The sequence below is a fragment of the Ornithorhynchus anatinus genome, chromosome 6 (assembly GCF_004115215.2).
Source record: "Ornithorhynchus anatinus isolate Pmale09 chromosome 6, mOrnAna1.pri.v4, whole genome shotgun sequence".
NCBI classification, from domain to species: Eukaryota; Metazoa; Chordata; class Mammalia; order Monotremata; family Ornithorhynchidae; genus Ornithorhynchus; species Ornithorhynchus anatinus.
Window position 1 is genome coordinate 20,595,054 of NC_041733.1, and position 27,380 is coordinate 20,622,433.

Here is a 27,380-nt window from a genome sequence, read left to right on the forward strand (position 1 = left end):
CTGTCCCTGTCCCACATGGGGCTCACGGTCTCAATCCCCATTTTCCAGATGAGATAACTGAGGCACAGAGAAGCAAAGTGACCTGCCCACGGTCACGCGGCAGACAAGTGGTGGAGCTGGGATTAGAAACCATGATTGAGAAGCAGCGTGGCTCAGTGGCAAGAGCCCGGGCTTGGGAGTCAGATGTCATGGGTTCGTATTCCGCTCTCCCACTTGTCAGCTGTGTGACTTTGGGCAAGTCACTTCACTTCTCTGTGCCTCAGTTCCCTCATCTGTAAAATGGGAATTAACTGTGAGCCTCACCTAGGACAACCTGATTACCCTGTATCTCCCCCAGAGCTTAGAACAGTGCTCTGCACATAGTAAGCGCTTAACAAATACCAACATTATTATTATTATGATCCACTCAGTACAGTGCTTGACACGCAGTAAACACTTAACAACTACCGTTAGAAAAAAAATTGCTATTCCCCGGGAGGTGATGCAGGAGTACTCTGGCCAGGATCTTGCTAGGAAAGGAGAGTCGAGTGATGACCACAATCTGATCTTTCTCTTCTAGAAGATGGGGATGCTCATGCCTTCTTAGAGATTTTGGGGGGGCCTCTCCTCCACAGTCCATATGTTGGGGAAGAGCCTGTGCAGGTGGCGCATCCACGCTTGGCCATCTCAATGGGAAAGGGCCATTATGGGCCAGGTGCTTGGTCGTGTCTCTTGACAGCGACTCGCATGGTGACCTACCTAGTATTTGTTCTACGTGCCGAGTTTTGCCCGTTGAAAAGTTTTCCGTGTTTTGAAGGGCCTCATCTTCAATACTAGCAGGTGTGTTGTGGCGAATATTGAAATTTTGTTGCCATCTCTTCGGGGATATCCTGAACTGCTCTCTTAGTTCTCTCCCTTTAGAATTCATTCATTCGTTCAGTAGTATTTATTGAGTGCTTACTATGTGCAGAGCACTGTACCAAGAGCTTGGAATGGACAATTCGGCCACAGATAGAGACCATCCCTGCCCAGTGACAGACTTACAGTCTGATCGGGGGAGACAGACGGACAAAAGCAAGGCAACATAATCGCGATAAATAGAATCGGGGGGGATGTACAGCTCATTAACAAAATAAATAGGGTAATGAAAATATATACAGTAATAATAATTAGTAATAATTATGGTACTTGTTAAGCACTTATGACGTGTCAAGGACTGTTTTAATCGCTGGGATAGACACAAGTTAATCAGGTTGGACACAGTCCCTGTCCCACACGGGGCTCACGATCTTAATCCTCATTTTCCAGGTGAGGTGACTGAGACCCGGAATAGTGAAATGACTTGCCCACAGTCACGCAGCAGACATGCGGCGGGCCTTCTGACTCCCAAGTCCCTGCTCTCTCCACTAAGCCACGCTGCTTCTCTAGTAATGGTATTTATGGAGCAAACCCTAAATGCAGGGCACCGGACTAAGAACTTGGAATGTACGACGGAAACAGAAGACACGTTCTTTGCCCACCGGGAGCCTACACTCTCATGGAGGAGACACACTTAAAAATATTTACGTTTAAATGTCTGATCCTCAGTTACATGGGCTGAGAGAAGATTCCCGTGAATTTTCATATATTTCATTTGACAATACAAAGACATTCCTTTGAAATGACCCTCTGATTTTACCTAGATCTACCACTCCGCAATATGTTTTATGGGAATATGCCTCTGGAGTGACCTCGGCTTCGATTTCTGGCATTCAAGCCCTTGTTCCTACTGCGGCTACTGCAGCAAGAGCGAACTCAACTCTTTTGGGTCTGGCGTCACTTGAATTTCAATGATCCTGTTGCAGAAATTTGGGCCATCAGTGATGATTCGTGAAGCAGATAGAGCCTTTTTGCCGTGTTGAAATGCCGGGTAAGAGCCCACTTGCTGTCACTTTGAAAAATCTCCGCTGTGGCCCGGGAGCCCAAGAAACAGCGTGGGTAAGAAAACCCCTGGTGATTAAGCATAGCATTGCAGCAAGGAAAGGCGGAGAGTAAAGGGAGGGCCATATACGGAGCCCCAGTAACTCATTCATCAGGACCTGGCTTCAAGCCTATTAATAACTGAGAGATGTTGGAAAATCCAGATCCAAGAACCTCAGTTCCAAATAAACTTCTGGGAATGCCCAACATTGCCTCTGGTTTTTTTTTTTTCCCCCTTTCTTTCTTTCTTACTTGGTTGACATGTTTAATATTAGTTTTGACCTTTAGTGCAGGGCACATGGGCTGTTAGGAATGGTCCCTGGGATGGTTTTAGGAAGCAATTTAGCAATAGCGACAGCTGATCGCAAGCTGAGCACACCCCCAAAGGGAGCTTTCACATCCTAGCAGGAAACTTTACCAACTTCACCACGACATCCACAGTCTGGCTTTTTGGTGGTTTTAAAAGCAAGAGAGAGGGATATTGGATAATTAGCAATGGACAAGAAAGCGTCTAAGATAGCAGGTAGGTGAGCTGGGAGGGAGAGAGTTATTCGGGGAAAGTGGGTATCCTTTCTTAGGGATGCTTGTAGTTTTCTTGAAGGGATTTTTAGTTTGGGTATCATAATTCTGTAGAATTTGGAGACCTGGAAAAGCCCCATTTATGTTTATTCATTTCCTCCACCTTGCTCAACCTGCTTTAAGCCACGGCATAGTTCCATGTGATGTTTTGAATGCTCCTGTGCGATGGCCAATCCACTCTGAAGTGACCTACTTTGCACCAGTTGCCTCGGGGAAGCGAAATCCAAAGTCTGAAAAATCTCTCCACTGGGGTAGTTCCTGATAACAGAGTTGACATTTTTCTGCTTTGGACATTTTCCTCACATGATTCCTGCTTCTGTTGCTGCCCCCTGACTCCACTGAATGACTGCTCTTCTTCTGTGGAGTTGAGCCATTTTGATTATTTGTAGATTTGGGGTTTTGGATTTGATCATGGGTCTTCTGACGGGGAGGGGCGGGGTGGAATCTGTGGAACGTAGTGAGCAGCTTTCTGGATTCATTCTGTGATTTGCACATGAATGTATTCATCTTTCTCTCTGGAGTGACTCTGCTATTTCTTTCATCTTTCTTACATTGCTTTGTGAAAGAATCGTGTCAGAGTTGCCAGTTTCTAATTATGGGATTTTTCAGTTCTTTGATTCCAGGACATAGTGTCCTCTGAGTATTCCTGTATCCTCTTGTTCTCCTTTTGGGAGGAAATCAGGGCTTTAATTAGTAGTGGTCAGACTGCCTCTTGGACATCCCACAGAGCTAAACTCACAGGACCCGATGTGGCCGGCTCGGCATTCTGGGCCCTGACTAGGATTTCTCTCACTGACCTTGAGCAAACCAGCTAGCGCCCTCGGTCTCAGGTTTCCCATTTGTAAATTGAACTACTTGCCTCTCTGGGACTTGTTTGGGATCAAGTAATTAATATTTATTTGTCCCAGATTCCCGGTAACATGCCAGGACACTAAGAGTAAGAAGGCCTATTAGGGTCGACTCCTTTCCAAAGTCTAATTTTGAATATAAAAACCTTGATGTGTCTGATTAGGTTACCAAACTACATTTGAATGATCCGTTCTAGGGGTTTTTTGAATTTTTTTGAGAGAGAGAGATGTGGTTCTTCCTTGCCAAAGGAAACCTAATTCATTTCTTTATCAGTTTTGTTTTGTTTCTAATTTGAGGAATCCCAGGATAGAGAAACTTGAGCTGATATGTAAATTTTACGTATTCTGGGGTAGATTCTGGAAAAAAACTACCTATGTGACAGTGTACAGGGTCTAATCCGATGACTTTGTACCTTCCCTGGTACTGAGTACATAGTAAGCACTTAAAAATGCCATCATTATTATCCTGTAACAGCTTAAGAGAAGGAATTGAGAATTTGTGCTAAATAGAATCTGTATGGAGTTAAACTCGAGCCAAAATATTTATTCACTTGTGCAAAAGTGCCAGGGGATCTTGAAGCACCAAGTAGGTGAGATGGAATTGATACGTGAATTTGACTTTTATTTTCTTCAGATAGTATCTTCTCAATTACCAAATACATTTGGGATTCTGGGTTCAAATCGAATTTAGAAAGACCAGTTTCAAGCTAAGTCACCCACACCGCTTCTGTTGTGGGCAGGGAACGTGTCTACCAACTCTGTTGTACTTTCTGTAGCGCTTAGTACAGTGATCTGCATGTAGTGAGCGCTCAGTAAATACCACTGATTGATTAATACCGCTTCCGGAAGCTTAGTACCATCTGGCGCTGTGGTGGGGCATTAGGGATGAGAGTGGAGCACCGTGGTAGAGTTCCCTTTCCAAGCCGTAATACCACTTCCTCTCAGGCCAGATTTCTCAGCCCAGCAATCATCCCTAGACTCGAACGTAGTTTCAGGTCACAAGGTCGTCTTGTAAAGCATTTGAACGCCCGAATCTTAGTCCCCGAGAATGGAGATAGACGTTTCTCAGCAGATCCAGAGAGAGAAAGGGAACCGGTGCCGAGCGTTGAAAAGGGAGCTGGTTATTTTTAAAGCCAAGAAAATGTATCATCTTTACGGTAAAAGCAGAGGAAAGTTCACGCCAATTTTAGGCGATTTCCATTTATGGACCAGTCTGAGGGGAACTGCAAAAGTTTAAGGCAAGAACTGAATGTCTTGAGGCAACATTCTGCCCGTGAAATGTGCAGATGACTCTTTTAGTACCTAGAGCCTGCTCATGGGACTCTGGTGGCCTTTCTGGAAACGAGAGAGAAAGAGAGGGCACCAGCCTCATGAACCTAGTTATCTGACTATCTTTTCTACCAAACAGACTTCTGGCCTTCAGGCCAGGGTCTGTACAAAAGAAATGAAAGGGAGATAAGCATCCTCTCCGGATGGGTTGAGATCAATAGATTTGGAGAGCTGCAGGGAACTGGATAGGGTGCTTAGTCCCTCCGAGGCGCTGATTGGAATCTGGATTCATTGTACTTTGTTCAGTCCAGTATTCCTCATACAGTAAGCGCTCATTAAATGTGATTGATTGATTGGATCAATCCAGGTCGGGTCCTGATGGCCCTCCCCGGCTAGCAGTTATAAGCTCCTCCTTGCTGCCATCATCTCTCTAACTTGGGTCAGGTTTCATTTTTACTTATTTAGCTTTAGGTGGGAAGGATATAAGATTCTTGAGATCCACACCTGCTCCCCTCGAGGGCCTTTAGTAGATCGAGTCAGGAGAGAGTCTGTGAGTTTGCTGCAAGAAAAACCGAACTGAAAAGCATTTTGTCGATATAAATGGCTCTGTGTTTGCTTATTAATAAGAGTAAGAAGAGTAGTAAAAGTCACCTCTCCCTCAGTTGTTTCCTAAGCCACAAAGCTCACTTGGGAACAGCCTTGAAGAAGCAGCCCAACGACATTTTCTCATTTATTTGCATATTCCACTAATCCTCCCTTCATTGGATGCCCAGAGGAGGGAGGAGGCTAAAACTGAGCACAGAGCTGTCCTGCCTGACTCTATACTGAGCTAAGTTATCTCATGTGTACACAGTCTTCTGAGTTCAGGGGCCCCTCTGACCTCTGTTGAACCTCTTCTCTTTCTCTTTCTCTCTCTCTCTCTCTCTCTCTCTCTCCACACCCCCAATTCATGTACCTAGAGGGAGGCGAGTGTTAGAGCAAAGGGTGTCTGTGACCAGGTCAGTCAGTGAAGCCAGGACAGCTTGGGAATCCCTGGGGCTCCAGTTTGACCCAACGGTCACAGCAGGAACCAGGGAGCAGAGAGCAAGGGAGGGAGGAAGCGACAGCTCGGAAGCACAAGATGTCCCGTGAATTGGGAGAGCTCACCCAAACCCCACTGCAGAAGATCTGGATCCCACATACGAGTAATCGGTTGCAGCAGCGGAGGGGCTGTAAGTTGGGTTTTGCTCTTTGGGTGCACGGGGAGGAGCGGGGCAGAGGAGTCGGAGGCATTCTGCGTGCGGTAAGCGTAAAGCGTTTCTTGGACTAGCCAAGGAAAGACGAGAGGTCAGGTTTGAAAGAAGCTGGAAATGTGGAGGGTTTGAGGTGGGGGCGTTAGCTTCAGAGAGCAAAGCGAGATTTAGCATCTTCTGTGTCCTGAGATTCCTACTTGAATGTCCAGTGGCCACTGAATGAAGAGAAGTGATGAGTCTCAGGTCAGTCCCTTGAGGGGGTGTTCGTTTGGCACAAAACTATTACCGATGCTTGTTGATTCTATTTCTCGGAGGGGGAGGCAGGGAAGGGCACAATTAGCTGAGTTCGGGGGGGGTGAAGGGAAGGCTCCTTGGCAAGGAGATATGTCTGTGTGTACGTCCGAATATGAATCTATGTATCTGCATGCAAGGAGCTGGGAGTGAACACTAGTATTGTCCGGGTAACCAGTGCTTTGAAGATAGCGAGGAGACCCCGGTTCTTGGGCTGCCGGTCAAGGTAAACATGCCTTAAAAATTAAGAAAAGGAGAAAAAAAATGAACACTCAATATTATTGACAAACTAGAAGGCAGTTTTCCCATGATAAGGTAGAACTGATGGGGACGTGGTGTTTCTAGCCCCAAACTTAGGGGTTGGCCCCACAAGGTAGGGTGAGATAAAGCAGCTTGGGACCAGGAACCAGCAAAGCTGTGGCTGGCAGGGCCCCAGAAATCAAGCTGTGCGGGAGACCAACTTGCAGGCAGTTGGAGATTTGAGGCTGAGGAGCGTTCGTGGGGAGAGAATGGGAGGCATCCGCTCAGAGGTTCTGACGCTTCATGATGGCCATTAGAGTGCAGGGCAAGAGGGTGAGGAGATTCACCAAGGCAATCTGATCTGGGTTCTGTCAGGAATCAGGCACCTGCCTTTTTCTTGGAACACTATCGTCTCCTTTAGTTGGGTAATTCCACCCTGGACCCTTTGGAAATATGGACTGGTTCAAGGAATGTTCTACAACGGGATCTCAATCCTATTGAGAGCATTCCTCCTGGGGCTTCACCTGCTGCCTCAAAAATGTGCCGGAGGCCTATACCTTGGTATTTTAGGTGTCTGTCTAACCCCAAGCTGGGTGAAATGTTTGCAGCTGAAAGCAATGTCTCCCTTCCTGGAAAATGTTTAATTAGGTTAACAAACCAGATCTGTTCTTTCTAATTTCAGCCTCCGTCCCCCAGTTCACCAATTCCCCAACAATGGTTATTATGGTGGGGTTGCCAGCCCGAGGCAAGACCTACATCTCCACAAAGCTAACTCGATATCTGAATTGGATTGGAACCCCCACAAAAGGTAAGAGCTGCCGGGTCAGGGTTCCCTTTCCAGCTAGGGACTCAATCTCCAGGACCCCAAAAGTACCCCAAGGCACTGGGAGTTTCAAGGAATCAGTTACGCATCCCAACCGGTCCCTCTTGAGTTAGCCCTAGGATCATTTTTCACTAGCATAAAGGCAGGAGGCCCAGGATCCGTAACAGTATTTTTTGAGTATCTCCTTGGGTGTACCACTGAACTAGGTCCTGAGGGGTTATACAGCATGAGAGGTAAGCTCCTGCCTTCAAGGAGCTTTCAGTCCAGTGGGGAAGACAAGGAGTTACAACTTGAAGACAGTGGAGTAGTCAGAAGATCGGGGAATGTAAATATAAAGAAGCTAATAAGTTGAAAACAAATAGTAAACAGATTGGTTCATAGGGGTATTGAGAGAGCTAAGGGAATGACATGACCAGAACGGCTGGGGGAAAAGTCAAGGAATTCCTCTAGGAGGAGGTGGCCAATTAGAAAAGCACTGAAAGGGAAGGGGAGGGGGTTTTAATGTAGCTAAGGGCAGGGAAGGTGTTCCAGGCAAGGGAGAAAGACATACAAAAGGGATCAGAAGCAGGAGAGTTACGAGTTAGGGACAGGTGGAAAATTTGCAGGGGAGCAAAGAGCTTAAACTGGAGTAATAAGGAGAAAAGAGAAAGACAGATAAGAGGGGAAGCCAGCTGATAGAGAGCCTTAAATATCATGGTCAAAAATTTAGCTCTGTATGAAAAGAAATGGCAAATCATTGGAGATATTTGAGGAGAGTAATGTTCTCTGATCAACATTTTGGGGAATTATAAGTGGATAAGGACTGTAAGTGTGGGAAACTGAGGAGAAAATTGGGGGAGATTCACTCCAAGGCTCTGATACTTCATGGCCCTTAGGATGCAGGACAAGGAGGTGGAGGAGGGTGAGGACCACAAGACTGACCTGGGGTCCATCAGAAATCAATCACCTGCCTTCCTTTTTGAACACTGGCTACGTTAGTTTTGTAGTGCCACCCTAGACCCCAGGCTGGGGAAATGCTGAGTGGTTCAGGTGGATCTCATTCCTATTGAAAGTATCCTTCATAAGGCTTAACCTGGTGCCTCAAAAATGCGCCGGTGTTAGAGGCAGGGTGGTCATTAGGCCAGCCAGGAATTGATGAAAGCATCTACCGAAACGATAGACATAAGGGTAGAAAAGAAGGGATGAATAGAGGAAGTCTTACTGAGAAAAACGAGGCACAGCAAAGGTTAGGAGATAGAAAGAAAATTATAGAGGAGTGTCCCAGAAGACATCAAGCTTACAAGTTTTGGATTCTAGGATTGCAGTGAGCTGTTGATATGGGAAAATTAGAATAAGGAGAATATTAGTTCAGTGTCGATGGTATTAAGTGGATTAATTTAAGGCACTGGGGGTGGTCAGCCAGGGTTTGATACCCCAAAGGGGATCAAAGGGCCTGAGTTCTAATCCTGGCTCCAGTACTTATCTGCCTTGTGATCTTGGGCAAGTCATTTAATTTCTCTGGGCCTCAGTAATCTCATCTGTAAAATGGGGACTAAGACTGTGAGCCCATTGTAGGACAGGGACAGTGTCCTACCCAATTATTTTGTATCTGCCCCAGTGTTCAGTACAGTGTCTGACACATAGTAAGTGCTAAACAGTTACCATAAAAAGTAAGGTAATAGTCACAGCAGAATTTGTAACGGTAGTTGAAACCATGAGCCCCGATAAACTGTGGTTAAAATCTCAGCCACCAGCTGATTAGCAGAAGCAGCACTGCGACCCATGAAGGTTTCTATCTGGCTTTGAGCCTGCCAGAGATGCAGTCAGTTCTCAGTGCTGTAGGCCATGTGGGCAGGCTCCGTGGCAGGCTAAGCGCCAGGTAGGAGCCATAGAAGTGCAGGTGCGTACACATCTTAACCTCTTCCCCCCTCCTCCGTTCACCTCTTCGTTGTCAATCCAAACAGGGCCTACCCACTGGAGTGCATGGCCCATGACCAAAATAATTATCCACCCCTGATCTAGGAGAATAGGCTGGTAAACTCTCTTGAAATCTGCAGAAAGCTCAAGGAGCATCGAGTCAGAGGAGACCCTTACATTTTACTAGGAGAGTTTCACTGTAGACTTTTGGGAGCATGATCACAGTAGGGTAAAAAGAGATAACTCCGACTGGAGGAGGTTTGGAAGAGAGTTGGAAGGGAAGGAATGGAGATGATAGGTGAAGAGTCCTTTTGAGGGTTTAAAATTCCCAGCATAATTTTGGGGTTTTCCTGACCACTGTCATCTGCCTCTCCTTGAGGCTCCCCCTGGACGGCACCGAAAAGAATGGTTAAAGTCTGACTAGAGCTGTGGAACCTGTTTGTTCCCTCTGAAGATTTGAGTGTATCAGAGGATTTCTGTAAATAATGCTATCAGTAGCTTGACCATTGCAGCTAACTGTCGTAATCCACCGTCTAATGTCCAGTTGGCTGCAGATGCTTCACGATTTAGTTTACTGAACCTACTCACAGTGGTCCGTTTCGATCAGTGTTCAATTTAGGGCAGTATCGCCGAGAAGCCGTGCAGTCATACAAGAACTATGAATTCTTCCGCCCTGACAACAAAGAGGCCATGATGATAAGGAAGTGAGTATTTGCCCAGCCCTCTAACTCTCTGCCCTGCCTTCGAATATACATTATACGTGCTAGGTTACTCAGGTCGGTCTTGCAATTCATTCATTCAATCAGTCCTATTTATTGAGCGCTTACTGTGTGCAGAGCACTGTACTAAGCACTTGGGGGAGTACAACAATAAACGGTCACATTCCCTCCCCTCAACTAGCTTAAAGTAGAAAAGGTGAAGTCAAGAACAAGTTAACGTGTAGTTAAGGAGCAGGTCTTACTTGGGTAAATCATTTCTTGCTGGTGATCAGGACCGTGCTGTGAGAATGGACCCAATCATGTCTTTCACAGGGAAAATTCAAGAGGAGAGGAGGAGAGACCATATAGAAAGCTAAGTCCTCTGTCCTTCCCTTTGCAGGCAGTGTGCACTGGCAGCTCTGAATGATGTCCATGAATATCTTAGTCATGAAGAAGGCCATGTAGCGGTAAAGAGTTCGACATCTTTATTTTCCTTACTGACTTCTGTGATGGCTTTGTGGATTCTTTTTCTTCAGAAAATGCCAACTGGGAGGGATGCAGTTAGTGACTCAATGTACTGAGTCATAAATAATAACTTTCACGAATGTACTTTCTCCCAGAGAGAGTACTAGGATCTGCCATTTCTGCAGTCCAGCGAAATTGGAATTGGGGTCTGGGTTAGGGGGAGGCACGGGACCCCAGCCATCATCCATTATACTCCTCACCCCACCCCCACATTCGGCTGCCTCCCCTCCCCACCAAAGCAAATCCAAACCTAGCCCTGGAGTTGATCTGTCTTCTAGAGACATTAAAACTGAGACTAGGACAGATTCAGGACGGGATCTATCAGAGCTACGGAATAGGTCCTCCCCAAACCCATCTTAGGTTGAATCCACACTTCTAGAGTGAAAATGGCAGCCCCAGAGCTGAAGACCTTGAGGGTGCAGAGCAAAGAGAATGCTAATTTCCAGTTTGCAGACTAATAAAAATCCTGGGAAGCAGTTGGCCCTTTTGGCCTGAGTTTACCGGATTCCATTCTGTTCTGTTCCGTTACCCTCCGCTCCATTACCCCCTGTGAGGTATTGCAATATTATGCAGTGCTATGTTACTGATGATAAAGAAATTGAAGTCCCTAGAGCTGTAAGGTTTGCTGAAGATCTTGCCCTGAAAGTCACTTGGCAAGGACTTGAAGGAAGGGAACACATCTTTGAAATTTGCTTTATATAGTATCAAGGAGCGCATCATCAAAATGGCAAAATCTATAAAGATGAGCAAGGACGATAGAGAAGCTTCTGATTGAGGATAAACTTAAGGCAAGGATGGAGCGGGAGTTTGGTTGAAATTTCCAAAGTCGTGAAGGGGCAGGACAGGTTGAATCCAGAATTCTGGTTTACTAAAACAAGCCTCGGGAGCAATCTTTGAATCGGTCAATCAATCGATGGTATTGATTGACCACTTACTGTGTGCACTGTACTCAGCGCTGGGGAAAGTACAGTACAACAGAGTCGGTAGGCATGATCGTTGCTCACAAGGAACTTACAGTCTACCGGGGTAGACAGACATTGAAATAAATTAGAGATAGGGGGAGCTTGAAGGTGGTAGATTTAAAGCCAACAGAAGGAAACACTTCCTCACATATATGGAATTGGTTCACGCAGGAAGTTGCATAGACTAAGTACATCAGTAGGTTCAAGAGGGGTTTGGAGAAATTCATCGCCGAGAAGTCCAAAAAGGGCTACTGGGAAGAAAGTTAGGGACATAGAGGTTGAAGTCAGGAAGGACACAAAGGCAGATGACAATTTAATTTTTCCTCTAAGGACCCTATTCCCACAGTTGGAGACAGAATATGGGACCAGATTGTCTAACTCAGTACTGGAATTCCTAATGTTCTTATAGCGATCAAGTCTGATTCTTGAGCTGTAGCCGGCTGCTCCATAGACAAAATCATATTATCAACAAAAATAGAAAAAAACCAAGACTCTCACAGGGATGGGTAAATGGGAATAGAGCATGCCTTCACCTTCTGGAGAAATGTTGGAATAATTCTACGGTAAACCTCCCCCTACATTCAGCTTCGGTCAGACCGTTGTTAGACTACATAATTAGCACTTCTGTTCTTATCCATAATTTCTTTCAAAGTCTGTCTCCACCTGTAGATGGTAAACTCCTGGTGGGTAGGGAGAGTGTCCACCAACTCTGTTGTAATGTGCTCTCCCGGGCGCTTAGTATAGGGCTCTGAGTACAGTGAATGCTCAATCAGTACCATCAATTGATTGATTGATCAAATAGAGTATTCACTTTGAGCCTCACAGATGACAAATTCATGGAGAATTTAAGCCAAAAGATGAGGCTTTTTCACTCTGCCCACCCTCAGAAGGATTAAACTTATGGAAACTAATTCCTGTGAACTAAGCTAGAAGGAAGTGGGTTCATCTAGCCCAGAGAAGAGAGTGCTATAGGAAGATTTAATAATACTCTTCAACATGATAGTGAGTAGGTCTTTTCTGATCTCATGAAGCCTAGAGAAGAGAAAAAGGTACTAAATTGCAACCAAAGGGGTGTAGTTTAAACAATAGGAAGACCTTCTAGCTACAAGAGTTTATAAACATCGGAATGTGCATTCCCTTCTGTAGTTTCAAAAGCGTGGATAGGTATGTTCCTGAAATAGTTTGCGAGCAGTTCTGCTTGAAGGCACAGGGCAGAGACTATACGTTATTGAACACCTTGTGGGTCCGTGGTGAACCGTTGATGTTACAGCATGCCTTAAACCATCTGGACTGGACTCCATCAAAAGTCCATTAAACCATAAGGCTGAAACACCCTGAACGAAGCCCAGATCCGCTTAAAACTATAAAACAGCTCGGGGCAGAGAATACTATGCTTGTGCTGGCTGTATACGAAATGACTTGATTAACCTGACTCCAGCGCTTAGAAGAGTGCTTGACGTACAATACGGGCTTAACAAACACAATAAAAATATAAATAACTCATTGTTTCATTCCAGGTTTTTGACGCCACCAATACTACCAGGGAGCGCCGGTCACTTATTCTCCAGTTTGCCAAGGAGCATGGGTACAAGGTAATAAGAAGCCCTGTTGCCTCTGATGAGGGCGCGCCTGCCTTACCGTGGACACTTCTGCCAAATATTTCCATCCCCTCTCTGCAGGTCTTCTTCATTGAGTCCATTTGCAACGACCCCGATATCATTGAAGAGAATATCACAGTAAGAAGCAAAGGCATCTTTCGCTCTTCCACCCTCCACTCTAAACTGTCTTCCAGCCAGACACCATCCATTCAATTCATTCGATCATATTTATCGAGCGCTCACTGTGTGCAGAGCACTGAACTAAGCGCTTGGAACGCCCAACACCAGCCTGATGCTGAGAGCCAAATGGCAGTCCCTGGGAGTAAGCAAAGTCAAAATAGTTTGAGTCCCCACAGGCCAGTAGCTGAGTGAGGATTAGTAACCCAAAACCCTGACTCCCGGCACCTCTGCCGTTCCTCATTTCACATTAGCCACTAGATTAGGGGAGGGACAATCGTGTTCACAAGCTATTTGCAGCTTTTTTAAAGTCAGTATTGCCACCCTGGCAGTTTCTAGAGAATGCAGCGTTTTGCTGACATTCGTGGCTATTTTTTGCCCCTTCCCATGATCACAAATGACTCTCTGGATCCATTTCACCGTTAGTAAATTCCTGTACCCCCTTATTTGTTTGTAACCCTGCTGTTGATCCAGCACTGCACTGGGAATGGGGAGACCTGGGCTCTGTTCCCGATTCTGCCCGTCCCTGGCTCAAATTGGCAAAGACCATTGATGCATTTCACAATGTCCCTACCCACTTGCTTGCTCACTGCCCTTTGTGCCTCAGTGGGGACACAATTGGCAGAGGCAGAGAAAATGCAAGTGCTGCCCTAATAATAATAGTAATGATAATAATTATGGTATTTATTAAGTACCTACTATGTGCAAGGCACTGTACTAAGCCCTAAAGACCTCTCCCACAAAAATCAATTCTTCTATGCAGGTTCTTGTTCCTGAGGCAGCAGTACTGAGGCTCATCTGTTGCTCCGGATGGGAGACTCCATCCATTTGTATTTTGAAATCCTTCCGGCCTTTCCCACTAAGCCCCTCTCTCTGACCCCGTTCATCAATCAGTCAATCACTCGGTGGTATTTATTGAGCACTTACTGGGTGCAGAGCAGTAAATCGATCAGTGATATTTCTTGAGCACTTACTGCGTGCAGAGAGGATAGAATTAAAGCAGGCGCAGATGAATTTGACCACTGTACTAAGAGCTTGGGAGACTACAGTACCATAAAGTTAGTCGACCCACTTCCTAGCTCCCATCCCCCGTACTCCTCCCATCCTGTCACTTATGTTTAGGGCTTTTTCGAAAATAATTCCATGCACGTCTGCACTAGATATTCTGCTCCTGATGGCCCAGTTATCATTTTGTAAAACTAGAGATATTTTTAATATGGGTATATAAGCCATAGTAAGCCTCCCCCAACCCCAGTTTTAAGAAGTGGAGAATTGGGATTGAATTCAAAGAGCATCTCACTATGAACCTGACCACCCAGGGCCCTGCAGAGCAAATAAGGCTGTAGTAAACTAGCAGAGGGTCACAAGGAAAAATCTGTCTTGGGCTGTGAATGAAGCATGGTTCCGGACAGAGGTTCCCAACCTTTTGGGATATATCTGGGCGTACGATAGTAAGTCCCTGAACCTTAGGGAGGTCAGTAGAAGCAAGAGTTTGCTCACAGGTTAGTTTTTTTCTGCAATGAACATAACTTGGTGGTCTGGGTAATTACCTCTCTCTGAACACAGCAAGTGAAGCTGACCAGCCCCGATTATAAAGACTGCGATCGGGACAAAGTGGTGGAAGACTTCCTGAAAAGAATCGAGTGTTACCAGATCACTTACCAGCCCCTAGATGATGAGCTGGACAGGTAATAAATACTAATCTTGGACTATGTTTGCACCTTGTTTGTAAAGTAAAAAATTTGGGTTTTGGGGGGTTTTTTCACAAGAAGAGAAACTAAGCTTCTGGAAATAGCCCTTTCTCGGACAGGTTGCCAACACGGCTCCTGCCACCAAGAGCTAGGCTCATAAATAACCATTTTTTCCCCAACTTCTGAGCTCTTTGGGAGACAGGCAATGAAGAAATCCAATAAGCTACCTACCTCTGGTGGAGCTGGCCATGAGCATATCAGCCCATTAGGGGGAATTTTATGAACTCGAAATTACATTAATAGATCGATCAGCGGTATCTGTTGAGCAGTTACTATGTACAGAGGACAGTACTAGGTGCTCGGGAGAACGCAGCACAGCACATTCCCTGCCCACAGTGAGGTTACAGTGATTATTAAATGATAATCCCAGGTGATGATGCAATTGAAATAGTGAGTTCCAGCCTTGCTTCCGGTCCGGGAAGGTCGCGTGGCCAAGTGCCCTCATGAAAATGGCTGAAACTCACTGTCCCAGTGGTAAATATCAGTCAGTGATAGTCCGTGTATTTGCTTTAGAGAGGGTACTAGACGCTTTCTTACTTTACCAGAATCTTTCTTCGACCCCTAATATCCTTTAGAGCTCTATTCATGTAGGTGAGAAGCAGCGTGGCTCAGTGGAAAGAGCACGGGCTTTGGAGTCAGAGGTCATGGGTTCGAATCCTGGCCCAGCCACTTGTCAGCTGTGTGACTTTGGGCAAGTCACTTCACTTCTCGTTGCCTCAGTTACCTCATCTGTAAAATGGGGATTAAGACTGTGAGCCCCACATGGGACAACCTGATTCCCCTCTGTCTCCCCCAGTGCTTAGAACAGTGCTCAGCACATAGTAAGCGCTTAACAAATACCCACATTATTATTATTATTATTAGGTCACGTTTTTGCCAGGCTCTGGAAAAAGTAGAGATGATTTCAGAATCCCCTCGGAAGCTTTGCTAGCAATGTGGATTAGTGGAAAGAGCGTGGGGCTGGGAGTCAGATGACCTGGGTTCTAATCACAGCTCTGCCACTTGCCGGCTGTGTGACCTTGGGTGAATCACTTCATTACTCTTTGCTGCAATTTTGTATCTGTAAAATGGGGATTCAATCCTACTCCCTCCTACGCATACCCCATATGGAAGAGAGTCTGTGTCCAACCTGATGATCTGATGTCTACCCCAGCACTTAGTACAGTGTGGCTCAGTGGAAAGAGCCCGGGCTTGGGAGTCAGAGGTCATGGGTTTGAATTCCGGCTCTGCCACTTGTCAGCTGTGTGACTGTGGGCAAGTCACTTCACTTCTCGGTGCCTCAGTTACCTCATTTGTAAAATGGGGATTACGACTGTGAGCCTCACATGGGACAACCTGATTACCCTGTATCTCCCCCAGCGCTTAGAACAGTGCTCTGCACATAGTAAGTGCTTAACAATTACCAACATTATTATTATTATTATTACAGTACTTGGTACATAGTAAGCGCTTAACAAATACCATTACTAGGATTATTTTGATAGGAAAAGTAGCAGATGGTTTTGTGCTTCCCCAGTCATAACACCACTGGAAAATTAGGGCACACATTTCATTTGAATAGATTTACTGAGGAAAATAACAGTAGTGATACTTGGTACAGCCTCAGCATCTTACAAGGGCCTCAAAGAATTTTATAAATTTAAATTCATTAAGCATCACAACACTCCTGAGAGAGGTAGTAATTAAACTTTATTTCATTTCTTTATTTAAGAATGTGAGAATGGGTTAAGGACCATATTCCTATGTGTAGGGAATGGGGTTTTTTTCTACATTTTTTCTGGCTCTGACACCCCGCTGGGTCACTTCTTCCACTGTGCCATTTATATTAACTTCCTTTAATGATTCCCTGACACAAGTGTCCCCCCTGAATCTTACGCCAAGGACATTAATTAGCAGGACGTGGTCTTCTCCAGGCACGAGCATCCCCTCTATTCAGTTTTCTGATCTTCCTTTCCTACCTGTCTCTTTCCAGCAGTCTCTCTTACATTAAAATTTTCGACGTGGGCAACCGCTACCTCGTGAACCGGGTGCAGGATCACGTCCAGAGCCGAACCGTGTATTACCTCATGAATATCCATATCACGCCACGCTCTATCTACCTTTGCCGGCATGGAGAAAGTGAACTCAACTTGAAGGGCAGGATCGGGGGGGATTCAGGGCTCTCCTCCCGAGGCAAGCAGGTAGGTGAAATGTGAGATGGCCGAGAGCGGGAGGAATTAAGGCTCTTGCTCAGTGTAGCTCAAGGGGGAAATTGAGCTGCCTTTTAGTCGCCGTAGTGCAAAAAACCTGAGTGGTAAAGATGTTTTACAAATGATTAAGTCCACTGAGTTCTACTAGAAAGAATGTGAGAACAATTATATTCATGTGAGCATCAGGAATAAGGACTTAATAATTAATAATAATAATAATTATTATTATGGTATTTGTTAAACGCTTACTATGTGCCAAGCACTGTTCTAAGCACTGGGGTAGATAGAAGCTAATCAGGTTGTTCCACCTGGGGTTCACAGTCTTCATCCTCATTTTCCAGATGAGGTAACTGAAGCCCAAAGAAGTTAAGTGGCTTGCCCAAGGTCACACAGCAGATAAGTGGCAGAGTCGGGATTAGAACCCATGTCCTCTGGCTCCCAAGCCCGTGCTCTTGGCACTAAGCCACGTTACTTCCCAAATGAAGCAGACTTGATTTTCAATTACAAATCTTCCCCTTTCTTAAACATTAAGCCAGTAATAAGATCTGACTTCCCTATTGGGATGGTCCAGCTGACCATCTCCACACATAGATAAGGGGGAAAGGCCCCAAAATTTCTGGAAAAGGGAATCTGCTCCCTCCTCCAAACCCTTCCCAGAGGGACAATTATTTTACACAGGGTCAGCTGTAGCACAGACACTCTATCATTCAGTCGTATTTATTGAGCACTTACTATGTGCAGAGCACTGTACTAAGCTCTTGGAATGTCCAATTCGGCAACAGATAGAGACGATCCCTGCCCAGTGACAGGCTCACTATCAATACTTTGCCGTACTTAAGAATGTCACCAGTGCTGTTGAAATCTTTAACGCAGTAAATATTGCTTATCTGTTTATAACCAAACTGTGCTGGAGTGATATGTGTGTGTATGCACATGCGTGCACATGTAACTATTATTTTTGGGACTCACTGTCACAGGGAGGAAGTGGGGCTTTTGGGTGCTGTCTCCAAACCTCAGAAGTCACCCGCTAGAGTTCACTATTGACTAGTTGAACCTGCAAATTTCCCATTACTTTTGAGGGCCCTAAATCTAAGAGTCATGAGATGGTGGCAGAGAAGCACCATGATCTAGTGGATGGGAATTTTCAGGTGGTCAATTCTGTGTGACTCTGGGCAAGTCACTTCACTTCTCAGTACCTCAGTTACCTCGTCTATAAAATGGGGATTAAAACTGTGAGCCTCATGTGGGACAACCTGATTACCCTGTATCTCCCCCAGCACTTAGAACAGTGCTTGGCACATTGTAACCGCTAAACAAATACCAACATTATTATTATTATCATTTATTTAAAAGCTCTAACTCTCATTCAGGGGCCTAAAGTTAAATCTAAAGCTCAACGCTGTATAAGTGAAGCACTTCCAATCATCAGAGAAGCAGCATAGCCTAGTGGAAAGATCCTAGGTCTGGGAATCAGACTGACATGGGTTCCAAACCCAGCGCCACCACTTGTCTGCTGTGTGACCTTGGGCAAGGCACTTCAGTTCTCTGTGCCTCAGTTCCCTCATCCATAATCAGGCCTGCTTTTTTCTGAAGCCTCTCTTCACCTCTTCTCTCTCCCTGTTGTCTTTCAGTATGCATACGCCTTAGCCAACTTCATCCAGTCCCAGGATATTGCTGCTCTGAAGGTGTGGACCAGCCACATGAAGAGGACTATCCAGACAGCAGAGGCGCTCCATGTCCCATATGAACAGTGGAAGGCCTTAAATGAAATTGATGCAGTGAGTCATTCATTTGCTCAGAGTGTATCAATCGGTCACTGAGCGACATTCCGCTCTCAGGACTTCCCCTTCAGTTCTGTGTAATGGATAGGTTCCCACCATTAGAGATTTTCCTTCCATCTCGTTGAAATTTGCCCCATCGGGGGTGGGGGGGAATGGTAGTGGTCCATGCTCAAAGGTGGTATTACCCAAGGGGTTCATATCCTGGTCCACACTCTACGAGATTTAGTAAATTAAGGTTTGGGTCGTTTAACCTTTGCCATCCGGTTGTCCGAGTTCACGCCTCTGTGGTCGAAGTGTCCGGGCTACCCAGTCAATGGTAAGATTTAGAGTGCGGTCTGTGGGCACAAAAAATGTTCGCCGAAAACAGTAGGCAGAAGGGATATTAGACTCTACAAGTCCTTTGTAAGGCAGGGAGTGTGTCTGATCTGATTTCTCCAGGGTTTAGGACAGAGCAAGGACTTAGTAAATTCCATAATTATAATTAAATCCCGTTCCTCCAATCCCAGGGTCACCTACAGATTATTAAATTTAATGGGATTTATCCTGGTGCTTTTTCATAAACCTCCTCCCACCCTTGATCACAAAGAAGTCACAGGAATTTTTTTATGGCATTTAAGTGCTTACTATGCACCAAGTACTGTTCTGAGCACTGGGGTTGATACAAGATAATCAGGTTGGACACGGTCCCCGTCCCGCATAGGGCTTACAGTCTAAACCAGAGTGAGGCGGATTGAATCTCTTTTATACAGATGAAGAGACCGAGGCACAGACAAGTGACTTATCCAGAGTCACAGAGCAAGTCAAGTGGCGGAACTAGGATTAGAATCTACACTTCCGATTCCCGAGCCCGTGTTCTTTCCACTAGGCGACTCTGATTCTAGTTTGTGAAGTCTTTTGTGATGATTTCAGGGCGTCTGTGAAGAGATGACATATGAGGAGATTCAAGAACATCATCCAGAGGAATTTGCACTACGAGATCAGGATAAATACCGCTATCGTTATCCCAAAGGAGAGGTAAGAGACAAACCTGGACTAGCTTTTAGTGCTCTGCACCATGTCTGGCTCATTAGGGGCCCTCAGTTAATATTCCCTGTTATTACATTTCCTAGTCATTGTTTCGAAGCACCCACTAAACTTGAAACTTCCTGGGTGTACCCCACTGCTTTAGTCCAGTGCTTGACAGATAATAAGCACGTAACAGATACCGCAATCATTATTAAGTTTTGGCTGCTAGGTTCTATGACATCCAAGTGGTTCAGTGTTGATTTCCCTTTTGCTTAGCATCTTTAGACTCCCTAATTTTCAAAAGTGATGACTCTTGAATTTCCTGCACCCAGGACAATCGGTCAATCAATCAATCAATGGTATGTATTGAGCGCTTACTAAGTGCAGAGCACTGCGCCAAGCCCTTGGGAGAATGTTATTAGCAGTCACGCTCCCGCCCATAATGAGTTTACAACTGTGGGCTTGTAAGTGGGCTTCTAATTCTGAGCAGATTGGGTTTACGGGACCTGCTGCAAGACTCATCATCATTTATTCTATCCTTGGTGGATTTGAGGCTGGAGAGATTGAGGAAAAGAATGAGAAATTAATTTTTTTGTTTCTTCCACCTCACCTTAATGGACTTGTACCACTAAGATCATTGTGGACAGGGAATGTGTCTGTTTTATTGTTATATTGTAGTCTCCCAAGCCTTAGTAGAGTGCTCTGCCCACAGTAAGAGCTCAATGAACATGAGTGACTGACTTAAAAGTCCAAACTGCATCAACATGTGAATAGCCCTTAGAGTGATTCTGTGAGGATAACACCCTGAGTAGACCTCCTAATAGACTGGGTTTTTAGGGCCCCAACTGATAGCCCGGGTCAAAGCATCAGCCCCAAAGGCTATGAGAAATTTGGAGGCCAGCCTCACCAAACCTTGGTTTGAAAACATTTATCTGGATGACAGTACGGAAGTATAAAGGAGCGGCTGCCTTCTCAAAAGGCCATTAGCTGCCAGGGCCACATGTTCTGCCCAGTGAAGTCCCCACTCAAATGGCCCCTGAGAGCAAAATCTGATCAATACAAAAATCATTTTTTTTTTGTTTCATCGCCTGCTAAACTCAGGGGGAGGTGAAGCCCAATCAAAAAGGGTATTTAAGGATCTTTAATCGGAATATTGAGGGTAAGGGTTAATATTTAACATCCCCTTTCTCCTCCCCTTTGCTAAAGGACACTTGCAGCAGGAAAGGGATAGATCTCCAGGCCTAGAGGAACACTTTTGGGTGGGGTTCATGGCTCAGCCCAGGTCTGAGGGCTGGAGGCTTCTGTAATGATAATAATGATAACAGTAATAATAATAATATTTGTTAAGTGCTTATTATGTTACAGGTACTATGCTAAGCCCTGAGGAAGATACAAGATATTCAGGTCCCACATGGAGCTCACAGTCTAAGTAGGAGGGAGAACAGCTATTGAATCCCCGTTTTGCAGATGAGGGAACTGAGGCCAGAGAAGTGAAGTGATTAGGCCAAGGTCACACAGCAGACAAGTTACACAGCAGACGTGATCTATAGGCTCATGTGTCTGTTATTGTTATATCGTACTTTCCCAAGTGCTTAGTACAGCGCTCTGCACAAGTGAGTGCTCAACAAATATGATTGACTGTTTTAGTAGGAGTCACTTTAGGACCTAATGTTCCAAGCTAACTGGAATTCCCACCGAATCCACTTTTCCAGCTGTCTTTAATTCATCTTGGTTTCTCATTATCATTTTAGTCCTATGAGGATCTGGTGCAGCGACTTGAACCCGTGATTATGGAGCTGGAGCGGCAGGAGAATGTGTTGGTTATCTGCCATCAGGCTGTGATGAGATGCCTCTTGGCCTACTTCTTGGATAAGAGTGCAGGTATCAACAGCGCCTGTATCTACGGGCTGGCAGCGGGACTGAATTTGTACTGGGAGAAGTGCTGGGTCCCTGAAAAAAGCACTCTTCTCATTACTGGGTCAGGCTTTTCTCGGCCAAGTGGGAGGGAGTAGTGAGGGATTTAGAGGGGTGGAAGTACCTTTCTTCCAGGCCAAGAAGCCACCATTCCCATGTGGTTCCTTACAGGTGGCTTCAGGCTCCTACTCCCACCGATGGCTCTGTCTCCCACTCCCGCCGATGGCTCTGTCTCCCACCTTGATTCTATTTATCGTGATTATATTGTCTTGTTTTTGTCCGTCTTTCTCCCCCAGTTAGACTGTAAACCCGTCAATGGGCAGGGATTGTCCCTCTCTGTTGCCGAATTGTCCATTCCAAGTGCTTAGTACAGTGTTCTGCACATAGTAAGTGCTCAATAAATACTACTGAATGAATTGTCCCCCATGGCCACAGCCATCACCACTGGCAAGAGCCACCAGGGCTCTGCCCAAAGAGAATCCATGTCTGTCACCAAATAATCCATCATGAGTAGTGATTGAAGGGTACCAAATTCTTGAAGACCAAAGGAATACACCCCCGTCTCCTAAAGACATTAATGCTGAGGGTTATTCCCCAGGAATAGTGGCTGTTTCAGGATCCTTACCCCAGAATACATTGAAAAGAGCTCTCCTAATTCATTCATTCATTCAATCGGATTTATTGAGCGCTTACTATTTGCAGAGCACAGTGCTGAGTTCTTGGAACGTTCAATTCGGCAACAGATAGAGACAATCCCTGCCCAACAACGGGCTCACAGTCTAAACTAATACTGAATTTTGTAAACAAGAAACAACATTGACCAATATTTCCATGGTGGTCTTTCTACCCCCCAATGTGAAATCTCTCTAATGATGGAACTTTTTTTCCCTTTTCAGAGGAGCTGCCATATCTCAAGTGTCCCCTGCACACAGTGCTGAAACTCACCCCTGTGGCTTACGGTGAGTGATTCACACCTGACCTGAATGGTTTCTCAAAGTTTAAAGCTAGCCTGGCACTGTCCTGATTTCCGGACAGTTCATCTTCCCACCTTAAGATGTCTTTATCCCGAGAACACAGCTTTGCAGTAATAAAAGTAACAGGTACGATGAAAACTATCCAGAAGACCCTCTGCCCAAGACATACAAGTCAATCGATCGGTAGTATTAATTGAGTGCTTACTCTGTGCAGAACACGTTACGTACTTGAGAGAGTCCGAAGAGATATATCCACGGTGATCGTTAAGCTCTTACTATTTGCCAAGCACTGTAACTAGGCACTGAGGTAGATACAAGATTATCGGGTCAGACACAGTCCCTGTGCCACATGGGGCTCGCAGTCTAAGAAAGAGGGAGAATAGCTGTCGAACCCTAATTCTCTAACTCCCGGGTTATGCCACATTGTTTTTCTACAATCTATAATCTAATCGGAGGGGAGCTGATAATAATGCTGATGATGGTATTTGTTAAGCGCTTAATATATGCCAAGTGTTGTTCTAAGCACTGGGAGGGGATACAAGGTAATCAGGTTGTCCCACATGGGGGTCACAGTCTTAATCCCCATTTTACAAATGAGGTCACTGAGGCACAGAGATGGTAAGTGACTTGCCCAAGGTCACCCAGCCGACAAGTGGCAGAGCCGGGATTAGAACCCATGTCCTTTCATTCATTCAATAGTATTTATTGAGCGCTTACTATGTGCAGAGCACTGTACTAAGCGCTTGGGATGAACAAGTCGGCAACAGATAGAGACAGTCCCTGCCGTTTGACGGGCTTACAGTCTTATCGGGGGAATTAATGTCCTCTGACTCCCAAGCCCCCTGCTCTTTCCACTGAGCCACGCTGCTTCTCATGAGGTACAGGAAGCTCTAAGGGGAAGTCTAAAGGGAAGGGAAAACAGGTATTTAATCTCCATTTTATATAGATGAAGCAAAGAGTAACTGGCTCAAGGCACAGGACAGGAGAGTGGTGGACTATGGAGGCATAAACCCTGCCCTCTAGGAACTAATAATCTATTGGGGAGACAAATAGTAAAAGGTAAGGGGAAGCAACAGAGTTTAAAGGAACATACGTAAGTGCTGTGATGAGAGAGAGAATGGATGCCCAATGCTTAAAGAGTGAGGATTCCAGTGGATAGTTGACCCGGAAGTGTTGAAGTGACAGTTGGGGGCAAAATAGGGTAGGAAAGTGAGAATTCAAGGAAGCCGCCTCCTGAAGGAGATATGATTTCAGAAGGGCTTTGAAATTGGGGACTCAGTTAATCAATCACTGGAATTTATTGGACACCTGTGTGTAGAGCAATGTACTAAGCACTTGGGAGAGTATAATGCGAATTGGTAGAGATGTTCCCTGCCCACAGAGAGTTTACAGTCTAGAATCGGGAGACAGACGTTAAATTACAGATATATACGTAAGTGCTGTGGAGCTGAGGGTGGAGTGAATATTCAGTACTTCGAGGGCATACATCCAAGGGCAACATAGAAGGGAGAGGGAGAAGGGAAAATAAGGGCTTAGTCAGGTAAGGCCTCTTGGAGGAGATGTGCTGTTCATAGGGCTTTGAAGCTAGGAGGGTGGTGGTCTGTCAGACATGAAGGGGGAGGGTGTTGCAGGCCAGCGGGAGAATGTGGACGAGGGGTCGGTGGTGACATAAACGAGATCTATGGAAAGTGAGGCAGTTGATGTTAGAGGAGCCAAGTGAGTGGGCTGGGTTGTAGTAGATCAGCAAGGTAAGCGAAGAGTGGTGGTGACCTGAGGGATGCAAAGAGGGAGGGAGCACCAGATTGAAGGGAGATCGTGAACAAAAGGTCAATAGTGAGAGGGAGTAGCTTGGCTTTAGGAGATAATAATAATAAATAATAATGTTGGTATTTGTTAAGCGCTTACTATGTGCAGAGCACTGTTCTAAGCGCTGGGGGAGATACAGGGTAATCAGGTTGTCCCACATGAGGCTCACGGTTTTAATCCCCATTTTACAGATGAGGGAACTGAGGCCCAGAGAAGTGAAGAGACTTCCCACAGTCACATAGCTGACAAGTGGCGGAGCCGGAATTCTAACCCATGACCTCTGACTCCCAAGCCCGGGTTCTTTCCACTGAGCCACGCTGCTTCTCTAAGAAATGTGCTGAAATGTGCTCCTGGAGAGTCCAGCCATCTTAGCAAACTACTCTCTGTCCACCCCCATCCCTTACTTTTTCGCTATCGCTGCCACTTGGCTATTGTTTGGAGAACAACAGTTGAACCAAATTTAGAACCAAATTTAGTCTTTTCAAAAGCCTCGGCATTTGAACAATAATTATATGGCATTTGCTTTTCAGGTTGCAAAGTAGAATCGATCTACTTAAATGTGGAAGCAGTAAACACCCATCGGGAGAGGCCAGAAGTAAGTGGCGCCCCACGTGCTGCACACACCCTGCTTTAGGAAGGGTTGATGTCGCGCCTGCAGCCAGTGCGTCTTCGTGGTCTGGAATCTCCCAAATTGGACATCCAGTGTTTTGCAGCTGGTTTGACTAAGTCACTGTCTCAGGGCAGTAGGAGACAACCTGGAGGACCCCAGGCTTCCACAGACAGAGCGAAATGGTTGAAACAAACAGGATCTAATCCAGTTTAGAATCCTTTCCTGGAAGAGCAAGGGCTGAGGTAACGGGTATCATCATCATCGTCGTCATCAATGGTATTTATTGAGCACTTACTGTGTAGAAAGCACCGTACTAGTCGCTTGGGAGAGCAGAGTTGGTAGACATGTTCCCAGCCCACACTACCCTATGCCTTATAATTTGCAAAGAGGGGAGATTAAGGAATTCAAAAGGGAGAGAGGTGTTTAGGATATATCTAAGAAAGGTTTGGGGCATGCAGAAATTTCATTTAACGAGGATTTCTGAGAGAACGAAAATTGAAAGTTGGCTCTGCCTCTGCAACTCACCAACCGCTGCTGCGGCCATTAGGGCTCGGTCAGTTTACGTAACCGAGGTTCAGTCATTTTTCAAAGATGATTTGCCTTTTTCTTGATTTGCACCCTCCTCTGGCATGGGGAGAAGGAATCTTGATTATAAAATTTCTTCATTAAATCCCTAATTAAAACTTTGAGTTAGGAGGAAAAGGCCCAGATTGAAGGGTCTGGAATGTAAGATTGGTGAGTGAACTAAAAAGGAGGTCTGAGTACCTCAGAAATTTTGGGCTCTTCACGAATGAATGATGGAGAGGAAGGTGGCCTGGCCATGGAGCTCTGGAAATCTAATACTGAAAGCACCGAGACAATTATTGAGCCTTTTTCACAGATCCCTCGAGAGCTCATCTGTCGTGCATGCAGAGTTGCCCATATTCACTGGATTCCGCCCCCACCAATTTCCCCCCACTCCGGGGGGAGTGAGGATGTGAAAGCGTATTCCAAGTGCCAACCAACCCATGGCCAGAATAAATCCCAGCCTTTCCCTAGTTGTCAGCATTCCCTCTAAGGGATCACAGCACCATGCTTTAGACATCTTACAGAAAGATAAAATAATTCTACAGCACTACTGGATTGGTTTATCACCCTTTTATTTCCATTGTAATTTTCTCTTCCCTACCTCCCTGTCTTGTCCACCAGGCTAGCCAGCTGGCCCGTGTATCGGCACTGCCACGCTGTACCCCAGGCTAACCTCCCAACCAACCAAAATGCCCTGCTTGGAAGACCTGGGTCTAGCCATTTCTTCCTGTGGCCCTTTCTGCTTGATCCCTTGGTCCTCAGGTAATTTGGTTTCTCCTTTTCCCTTCTTCCTGATGGCTTCTTTCACTCCCCCTCTCCTTCACCCACTAATCTGTTTTGGATAACCTGGCTCAGTTCCATTCTGATCAGTTCAACCTCTAACCACTCTCCTAAAACATCCCAACACTGGAGACTAAAAACTTACTCCCGACGTGCTCTCAAGAGAGGAAATGCACCTTACATTTCAGAGAGGGCCAGTGGGTCTTTGGGACAAGAAACCGTCACACCTGTATCTGAACTAAAAATCTATATATCCCCCTCTTTTAACCCTCCAATGAGCTATGCTTTTTCTTCCTGAGACCTGGCTGTTCTGATGTCATTCCCCTCACTTTACCCCTGAATGCAGTAGATGGTATTCTACTGAGAAGGCTCAACCCCGATTAGGACCCGGATTAAATCAAATCCATAAAGTGAAACGGCTCAAGAATACGAAGGGAAGCAAGGTCTGTGAGAGAGAAAGGAGAATATTTTTCATACAGAAAAAACTAGCACAGTTGGGACTCAACAGCACAGACTTTACAGCCAGAGGCAACTTAATTCAGATCTGTAAGCCTTCTCAGCCGACTGAGAACAGATTAGCGTCTTCCTCAGGAATGTTCATTGCCCTGTAAAAATGGGAAACCACGCCCTTCCATCGGACATCTTTACAAGTGGCTTTTTCCAATTCATTCATTATTCAATGGTATTTATTGAGCGCTTACTCTGTGCAGAGCACTGTACAAAGTGCTTGGAATGTACAGGTCGGCAACAGATAGAGACAATCCCTGCCCAACAACGGGCTCGCCGTCTAAAAGGGGGAAACAGACAGCAGAACAAAACAAGTAGGCATCAGTACCATCAAGATAAAGCCTAGATATATTCACATCCTTAATAGAGTAATAAATAATATATGCAAATATACACAAGTACTGTGGGGAGGGCTGGTTT

At 45.5% G+C, this 27,380-nt stretch overlaps 1 protein-coding gene across 5 annotated transcripts in view; it reads left to right on the top strand.

Moving 5' to 3' along the window:
- The window catches only part of PFKFB1 (6-phosphofructo-2-kinase/fructose-2,6-biphosphatase 1), a 35,928-nt gene that overhangs the window by 5,517 nt on the left and 3,031 nt on the right, over window positions 1-27,380 (top strand). Inside the window, exons 1-14 of one of the 5 annotated variants that reach the window (XM_016227859.3) lie at window positions 5,487-5,845; window positions 7,080-7,205; window positions 9,724-9,820; window positions 10,215-10,281; window positions 12,819-12,893; window positions 12,981-13,037; window positions 14,643-14,764; window positions 16,800-17,007; window positions 18,648-18,794; window positions 19,707-19,811; window positions 21,554-21,683; window positions 22,613-22,675; window positions 25,027-25,091; window positions 26,295-26,435. In XM_016227859.3, the coding sequence (XP_016083345.2) occupies window positions 5,755-5,845; window positions 7,080-7,205; window positions 9,724-9,820; window positions 10,215-10,281; window positions 12,819-12,893; window positions 12,981-13,037; window positions 14,643-14,764; window positions 16,800-17,007; window positions 18,648-18,794; window positions 19,707-19,811; window positions 21,554-21,683; window positions 22,613-22,675; window positions 25,027-25,091; window positions 26,295-26,345 (1,404 nt within the window). In that variant the 5' untranslated portion in view covers window positions 5,487-5,754 and the 3' untranslated portion in view covers window positions 26,346-26,435. Of the gene's footprint in view, window positions 1-1,473; window positions 1,889-5,486; window positions 5,846-7,079; window positions 7,206-9,723; window positions 9,821-10,214; window positions 10,282-12,818; window positions 12,894-12,980; window positions 13,038-14,642; window positions 14,765-16,799; window positions 17,008-18,647; window positions 18,795-19,706; window positions 19,812-21,553; window positions 21,684-22,612; window positions 22,676-25,026; window positions 25,092-26,294; window positions 26,436-27,380 lie in introns of those variants that run through there. The other 4 variants (XM_029067847.2, XM_039912407.1, XM_001509342.5 and 1 more) reach the window with 4 other exon arrangements.